Genomic DNA, 9210 nt, shown 5'->3' on the forward strand with positions numbered 1-9210 from the left:
CCTGTTTTAGCATGTGATCACTTTTATCATAATTAATCTCTCTTATTAGATGTGGCTGTGATTCAGTGGGACAGGTTAGGTAAAGATATTCTATATAAAAATGCTCAAACATATGTTGAATTTGAGTAGCATACAACAAAGGGAAGTCGATGTATCCGTGATGTTTATGTTCTCTTCATGTAAGTACAGTACTTGTAGATAACTGCCCTATTCTAGACTGCTACGGTCAGGTTGAACCATTCATCCTCTCCTTGTATGAATAATACTTCTGCAAACTGTTCAGACTCCTGTGAACTATTCTTCTATTCCTCTACCTCTATTATCAGGAAGAATCTGCTCTCAGCATTTTACTGCACGTGTCTGCCTCGCTTTTAACTGGGTGTCATCCTGACCTGGTGGGTGCTGCTCACAGAGCATTTCTCACCTTGTATCTCACCTTGTTGAACTCAGAATAGAACAGTGTTCCCACCTGCTAAAATAGACTGGCATCCCATTCCTGTGTGAGAGAGAGAGAGCTGTGGCTTTGTCTCCATGCAGAAGGTTTAACTGAGCAAATCTCTGTATTTTAAGCAGCCAATTTCACAGAGAATATTCAAACAGCTGTTGTGTTTGCTCCCCATTGAAGATGAGACTATATTTAGCTGTCTTTTATTACAAGGGTTAACACATGGATAAACATTTGGAATGGCAGCTCCATATGCTAACAGTTCGACCCCTTAGCATACAGATGTAGGATCTTAATTTTTGCACTTTTGTTGCTGAGAATGCTCCTGCACCGCAGGAAGTGCCGATGAACTTTGTGATTTACATAAATTCACTGAAAACCCACACTAACACTCTGTTATATATTAACAGTTGCACTTTTCATGTAGCCTACTTTTGGCCAGCTAATAGCCTAACCATCGATCAAGCAACATTAAAACATTAAAATCCAGTTGCTGCAGGATTATTTTGCTGTGACAATATAGATCAAATTAAGATCCTACACTTGTAGGCCTCTGATGATGCTGGATGCCTGTCTGAAGATGACAGATGCTGAAGAGTTTGGTGGAAAATACCAAACTTGTATTATGCCTCATTGGACACTTATGAAACACTTTCATCATCCAACATACTGTGGGCTTTATTTCAGCCATTATGACAGTGGAAATATTGCTTCTTGCATAATTACCATGACATTTCAAATTTTTCCTACTGTAAGTATTTCCCCAACCCCTGCCCTCTGTCACCAATGTGTGGAACCCAACAAGTTGACACATCAGATGATGCTGTGACCGGGTATAAGAGATATTCATATAACGTAGGCGTAAGTTGTAAACACAGCAAAACACATCAAATAATGCTGTAACTAGGGCAGTTCCATGATTAAAGCCTTGTCAAATGTTGACTGGGTATAAGAAAAATGCATATGTCGTAGGTGTACGTTTTAAACACAGCAAAATGCCAGCCTCATAATCGCTAACCTTGTTAGACTTTGGGCCATTGCAGTGAATGGAGTGACCTATGAGAGCTCTCATTTTAACTCTGTATCAAGTGTTTTGTTAGGACAGGCGTTTTAGCTGTATCTAAGATGAATAATCGCTCTTGTTTATTTTAGAGATTAAGTTAATAGAGACAGGGAGAGCGCTGTCACGCTAGGTTGTCCCATTATAGTGTTTATGCCTAAGGCCCACACTTCTCTCACTCTTTCTCTCTCTTTCTCCATCTCTTGCCCTCTCTTTCTCTCTCCTCTCTCTCTCTCCTGCTCCCTCCCTCCATCTCATTCTCACTCTCCCTCTCTCTCTCCCTCTCTCTCTCGCTCTCTCTCTCTCGCTCTCTCTTTGCATGCAGCATCCTTAGCTCTGGGCGCTGTGTTATCTCAGCTCCCAGGACTCTGACAGGCTCATTCGATTTAAATCCCTCCCACTATCTCTGCAGCACAGCAGCACAATACCTTTGCAGGTCACTCAGAATCTCCTCATCCAGGATCACAAAATAAAGGATGCACAACAGGGTCATGTACAGACCACTTGGGGTCTGTACATGACCCTGTTGTCATGTACCACTTGGGGTGCCCTCACAAATACTCTGTTACATAATCAGATGTCGCACATCTGAGGCACACATGCACCGCCAAACAGGCAGCATCAATCCAGGCAGTATAGATCAAACACCATCGTTGCAAATCATGTAAGTGCGCCCACAGTATATCACAGTGACATAGGTTACAGCTCTGTACTGTGTCAGCGGCGCGAGTCATTTTGGCAGCACGCAATCGAGAATCAATATTTCACCACACTATTACAGATTGGCTTGTGTTGTTGAAGCCCAAAAATAACCTGGAGAATTACAGAGTGCATCAGGTTGACAGTGTTGGACACAGATTGATAAATGTTGTAACATGAGGGATGGCTTCTTCTCTCCCCTGGGTTCAATGACCTTGTACTGTATGTCCTTGAAGATGTAATGTAATAGAAACATGCATGCTTATTGCTGCCATATTGTTGAGTATTTCAGTATTTGGCTCAGTAGTTTCCTCAGTTAGAGAGGTTGTGGAATCTCCTTCACATTAATATTTTATTGTCTTGTAACCAATCTACTCTTTGAAATATAGTTATTCATGTTGTAATGGAGATTATCTTTTATAATTTGAGTCAGATTATCTTTTATAATTTGAGTCAGATTATCTTTTATAATTTGAGTCAGATTATCTTTTATAATTTGAGTCAGATTATCGTTTATAATCTGAGTCAGATTATTTTTTATAATTTGAGTCCATTTCACACCAGTTATCTGTTTTTTCCAAAACATATTTTTCTGTGTGAGACATTGCTGTTCTGATATTGCTGTTCTGATATGTCTTAATTTCTTGTTCTCCCTCTTTTTTGTATTTTTGTAAACTTTTGGATTATGTGTGTATTGTTTTTGTATTGCTAGATATTACTGCGCTGCTGGAGAGCTAGAAGGATAAGTATTTCGCTGCATCTGCAATAACATCTGCATTTGTGATTTGATTTGAGATTTGATTTGAGATGTCTATTTGTGGAGGACTTGCTCCCACCAATATGCTCTTGTGGATGTGAAAAGCCTCCTGCATGTTTACCCCTCAAGGTTTTCCAACCTCCAGGACTTGAAATGTACAGTTCCTCTAGACCTGTAAGCCATTCCGCTCTCTACTTGGCAACGAGTTCACACGCTCTTACACACTTGCTCAAGGCTCTTATAAAGGCTCTTCCACACAGGCTAAACAGGCACACTCACACTCCCAACTCTCAGCCTGCTAATTAGACATGCCTAAGGGCTAAATCCTGGGATGATCCCACTGTGGCCAGTTTAATATCCATCAGAGTTGGATACAGTATCACACTTTTTATTCACACATAATCCTGCAGCAACAGGAAATTTGAATTATTATGTGTATTATAACTAACGGACATTTTTGTCGTGGTTGATACATTTTTCGAAAAGGGAAAATGGAAATTACAAACTTCAGAAGCCTTTTTAAACCTTGAATACACTACAAATTCTCCTGCAGCAGGGTGATCGAATTAAGGTCCTACGTCTGTACAGCTCATCCCTGTGGTCTTAAACTCTGTGTGCATGATTAGCTAAGGAGATGGAACATAATTATTATTTTTTTCATTAGAAGTAACATTCAGATAGTATTTGAGGATGTATCAAACCGTTATCCTCCCAGCCACTCTCCCCCCTGCTAGCCACGGCTAGAGACAGTAAACATGACAGTGGAGTGGAGAGGCAGTGAGGTGTGCAGTGCAGTGCTCTACAGTAATTGCTATGCTGAACATGCAGTCCTGATGATTTCCACTCCAGCAGCAGCAGCACTGCCTTGGCCAGGGTGAGCTGTTGGTTTCCCTGCTGTGCTGTATCCAAGCAAATCCACAGGCCTGCCATGGTACTGGTTGTCTCAAGCACTGATGCTCACCCTATTCACTCACCCCTTCTCATTATCTCTACACGCGTCAGTGCTATGATACACAGTGTAGTCCCCAGAGAGAATAGAAAATATTTTTCAAATGAGCTAGCTACATTTTGTGGCCAATAGTCTCCGAATTACACTGTACATTATTAGACTACATAATACTTTTGCTAGTAGTTATTGGTTAGTAGTGAGGGTTTAACGTGGTTTAACTAGAAATCCTGGGTCACATTTGCCAAAAACCTATCTGGAATGCTCAATCCATTGTATAATACAGACCAGCCCTGTTTTGGATAGAATCCCTTTACTGTTCATTACAACTGAGCAGAAAGAATGCATCAGTGGTTACAGAATTTAGTGGGGCATCATCGAGTGGGCTCTCTAAAATACCCTTTAAATAAACACGAGAACCATGATTCATCCAGACTAAATATAATTTCAACAAAATACAGAGTGGTAATTTCCACCGGGATCTAGTCTAGTAGCACATCTCCTTCCTGTTGCCACCAGCCAGCCATGCTGCAACCTCTCAGGCACCGCACACTTCAAACCCACACAACAGATTCAAGTTTCATTTCAGATTGCTTTATTTCATTTTGAATGAAAGGAGAGGAAAGTTTAGGGAAGACAGCGTTCTGTTGGATGGACTGAATAAGAGATGAGTTCTAGCAGTGCATGTTCTACAGACTAAAACTACACAACACTGCAGGGTGGTAAAATTACACGCCACAGAAAGACAAGGAAATCTCATTACTAATAACAAAACAGATCAATTACAGATTTATGAAATCTCTACTGGACTGCTGCTTTCAAAATGCATTGAGGTCAATTTGAAGACAAAAAAGTGCAGTATTCCTTTTTCTCCTGATCAGTCTAGTGTGTTTCTACTGAGGTGGTGGGCGGGGGTGGGGGGGGGGGGGGGGGGTTGGGCCTAATGTGTTTGCCTCTGTTCAAATCCAATAATTATTTTCTCTAGTGGCAGAAAAATAAATACTGCAACTTTTCACTCTAGAGATGTATTTCAACAGCGTTCCTCCAGAGCAATATTGATTCATGCAAACATTTCTGAAAAACACAACACACAGAGAGAGTCTATTCCAAAATGAACTGTTTCTTCCAAATGCCTCATGTATTTCAAATTGTCCATGGTGGACATTATATCCAGTATTCCATCCTGTTTTCCAGCTTTTTAAATGTTTCCCATTTTAAGGTAAGTCACACAAACTAAAAAATACAAATCATTCAAGTCACATCCCTAACGCACTTGAGGACATGTAGGTAGTATCCCCATAGTCCCACTACATCGTCTGTGATCTTGTGATGGAAGCTTATACAAATATAGCACGTCAAATACAAAGGAACAATTATGTTATGCTATTTCAGCCCTAAATTATGTTTTGAGAACAATTATGCAAATTTGTGCTACAGCAAAATTTCACTATACAACAATTTTTTGGCACATATTTTTCACTGGCACAATTACTGTAGGAGCTGATTTCACAAATGTTTTCTTTATTAACCATGCAATTTAAAAAATGCTCATCCATTCATCCTTTGATGCTTTCATCTGACATCTAAATGTACAAATTTGCCAAACTAATGTATAAAATCAAAGACCAGTCAAGGAAATTAAACTTTAGGATTCTGCCCTTTTGCCTACAGTTAAACAAAGCTAAAATATAACAAATGTGTTATACCATAGATCAGGGATCTATGGTATAACATGCCCACAGAACATGTAGGTTCAGTAGCTGGAGGTTTTAAATGATCCCCATAGGAGGATGTATATGGTGTGTATTGGCCATATACTATCATAGTCTTATAACAGGTGTATTACCCATATGGTATAATATGTGAACAACACAATGAGACATTATAAATGGTATACCTGAGAAAACAAAATTAAACTACTCTCTGCTTTACATGAAACATGGACATTTCCTCCTCATGTCACCATGACACAACAGTCAATAAACTAAAGTAAAACCATAGTAGCATTAAGCTACTAATGGTTGTGTATACTGCAGTCTATCATGTAAAGTCAGCCTTGGTGTTCTCATCAATTACTGTACTACTGTCATGGTGTGCCAGGCCTAGCAAGTGTAGCATGCAGACAAGAGGAGGTGAACTAAACTCTCTGACTGACATACTAATGCACTATAGCTACTGCTAAAGCGGTAATGGCCAACATCAACATAACCCATTCACATGAGATGAAAAGCAGTTCCATGGGATTATATGACATTGCTATGGGGAAGGTCAAATGCAGTTTCCCTTTTCAAAATGGCTGCTTAAATTGCACTAGCAGTAAAACATTGGCAAGTATCAAAAAAGTCAGATCTCTGATGCTACTTTATAAAATAAATAGCAAAAATATATGTTCAGAAATCAAGGACTCAAATAAATAATATTAACAAAAACTACATTACATAAAGCTCTTATACCCACAGAACATAAGGTTATACAATGCAAACACACCATAGTACCATTGGTTCACATTACACTATGGTAAAAGTCACAATGATAGCAAGTTTTTACACTCTCCAATTGTCTTTTACTGATGCAATTACAGCAGATTCAAAATTGTTTAATTTCTTCCATTATTCAATGAGCCATTTATCAGAGAAGCCATTTTTGCAGAGAAATTGCTTGAACATATTGCTTTACGACAGGGTCTGGTCAACTCCAATTCAACTTACTAGTACATTATGTTGCTTTTCTGTAAAAGCTTGTTTTGTCCTTCACTTGTTTGTTGTCTCTGTCCGATCTTGTTGTACATTTTAGTCTGAATATAGCTACAGTACAATACATCAATAAATGCCTGCAGAAGTCCACACATCTGTTCAGTAATCAGTACTGGTTGTGATTGTCTCTTGTCATTCCCTCAGAGTGAGTCGTCAATAGGAATGTTTGTCAGAATCTATAGTGAAACAACCACCTCCTTTAAACCTCTGAGGGTGTCTCAGGACACCAAGCACCAACCATCATTTTTCCTCATCTTCCTTTCTCCCCAACCTGGTCTCAGAGCATTTCGTATTATTCTGTACATAAATCCGAGAAACTCCATTTAGTATGATATGCCACTTTTCGTATGGTATGTATAATTTGTGGATGTCCATCACCCAATTTTGTATGATATGTTACGAATTACAATTCGTATTATACATTATTAATTTTGAAAATGTACAATATGTTACAAATTTGCTAAACTTACTATATGTTACGAATTCTGTCTAGGTGACTAGGAGGCTAGTCGCTCTGGATAAGAGCATCTGCTAAATGACTAAAATGTAAATGTAAAATGTAACGTTAGCGAGCTGGCTAACGTTAGCTAGGCTGGGGGTTAAGGTTAGGGGAAGGGTTTGCTAAAAGGGTTAGGGTTAGGGGAAGGGTTCGCTAAAAGGGTTAAGGTTAGGGTTAGGGGAAGGTAAGTAGCTACAAAGTATTAAGCAGTTGAAAAGTTGCTAATTAGCAAAAATGTTAAAGTTGTCCAAGTTGAGATTCAAACTCGCAACCTTTGGGTTGCTAGAGATTTGCGTTATACGCCCGAACAACTACCCTAATTTCATTTTTGATTTAAATAACCATCTGTCTTCTGTTACCATACCAAACGTAACATATCATACTAATTTCAGTGTCGAGGATTTACATTTACTATGTTATGTCTAGTCTATGAGACCAGGCTGTTCTCCCACCTCTTCCTTTAACCAGGAAGATCGTTCTCTGTTATTTGACCTTCTAATGTAAGTGTTTATACAGTGTGTATATGTGTGTGCACATAGCCTGGAAGGTAACGACCAATCTCTACACACATATTTCAATGGGCGTGGCCACCAGGATGCGTCCGCCCCCTCCGTTGTCACGGGAGACACGTTCGTAGCTGCTGGTGGAGGAAGGGGAGCTGGTGGAGGAGTAGTGTCCGCCTATGGGCTCCATCAGGCTCTGCTGCTTCAGCCTGTCCACCAGCACGTCCTCTTCAGATGACGACGAGCTGAGCTCCACCTGGGGCCCGCTGCCCCCCAACCCTCCTCCCGCAGCGTTACTCCCACCCGGCTCATTGTCCAGCATCCAGTGGTGGTTGAAGTAGCTGAAAACCTCCTTGACGGAGCAGCGGCGCTCCTGCTCGATGGACAGGAGCCTGCGGAACATGCGCAGCCCCTCGTCTGTGAAGCGCCGCCACTGAGAGGGCACCGTTCCCGTCCGGCGCCGCTGCCAGCGCACAAACTCCTGGTAGAAGGCGTCCGACGGCAGGGCCTTCTCCCAGGGGAAGTTGCCGGTGAGCATGCAGAAGAGGAGGACACCAAAGGCCCACACGTCCGTGCTGTAGTCCACGCAGAAGCCCTCGTGCTGCGAGGCGTCACACAGCTCCGGTGCCGTGTACGGGATGGTACCGCTGACACGCTTCACTGGGGAGCCGGCGCGCCGCGTCATGCCGAAGTCTGACAGCTTGACTTTACGGCACTCTTTGTCAAAGATGAGGATGTTCTCAGGCTTGATGTCCCGGTGGACTAGCTTCTTACAGTGCAGGTAGTCCAGGGCGATGGCCACCTGGTGGACACAACGCTTAGCCACCGTCTCTGGAAGACCCACCTAAACAGAGAAGATTACACACTGAGGTCAAACAATCCACCAGCAAGTAAAACATTTAAACCATCCATTAGAATGTGTGTTCAGCTATAAGCCAAGGATTTAATGTAACTCTCCACTGTACATGTTGACTGCATTTAATCCTGTGGGATATCAGGTATTACATTAGTTATAGAAAATAACTTTCTAAAAATAGTCTTCAATGGATGACGGGTGGTTAGATAATGACTTGGATTATGTTGCTATCAGAGCTATTTCTAAACATAGATACACAACACCTAGATCTCACATTCACCTTACACATTAACATTTATCATGTCAAATCTGTATATTATCCTTCAGCTGGAAATAAAATAACTTTTACAGTTATTCATATTCCAGACATTATGTTGAGAGCCTTCTTTTGTAAGAGCGGATGAATACATCTCTGTTTCTCTTCATCTCACCTGAGGGGGAATGATGTCGAAGAGGTCTCCTGCCAGGGCATACTCCTGAGCGAAGATGTAGTAGTCGTCTGTCTCGAAGGCAATGCCGAACATGTTGATGATAAAGGGGCAGGGAGACAGGTAGAGAGAGATGCTGTACTCCCTTACGAAGCTCTTCAGTTTGGTTGTTTTCTTCCTCAAGAACTTCAGAGCCATTTTAGTGCCTAGAACAGAACGTACAGTACTGGATGAGAGATGTTCCACCATCGATTTTCTCCTAGT

At 41.2% G+C, this 9210-nt stretch overlaps 1 protein-coding gene across 1 annotated transcript; it reads right to left on the minus strand.

The window, feature by feature from the left end:
• Nucleotides 1–5032: 5032 nt before the first annotated feature.
• Nucleotides 5033–9210, minus strand: LOC311104389 (serine/threonine-protein kinase SBK1-like). Its single transcript, XM_084146207.1, has 2 exons — nucleotides 8950–9210; nucleotides 5033–8506 (listed from the first exon to the last, which is right to left on the minus strand). The coding sequence occupies exons 1-2, from the start codon at nucleotides 9193–9195 to the stop codon at nucleotides 7721–7723; spliced, it is 1032 nt and encodes a 343-aa protein (XP_084002333.1). The 5' UTR covers nucleotides 9196–9210; the 3' UTR covers nucleotides 5033–7720.

This window comes from Coregonus lavaretus (genome assembly GCF_964263955.1).
Source record: "Coregonus lavaretus genome assembly, chromosome: 28".
NCBI classification, from domain to species: Eukaryota; Metazoa; Chordata; class Actinopteri; order Salmoniformes; family Salmonidae; genus Coregonus; species Coregonus lavaretus.

Coding starts and splice junctions, on each gene's coding strand:
- LOC311104389 (XM_084146207.1), bottom strand. CDS start 9,195: ATGGTGGAACATCTCTCATCCAGTACTGTACGTTCTGTTCTAGGCACT. Junction 8,507..8,949: donor TCGACATCATTCCCCCTCAG/GTGAGATGAAGA, acceptor TTCTCTGTTTAG/GTGGGTCTTCCAGAGACGGT.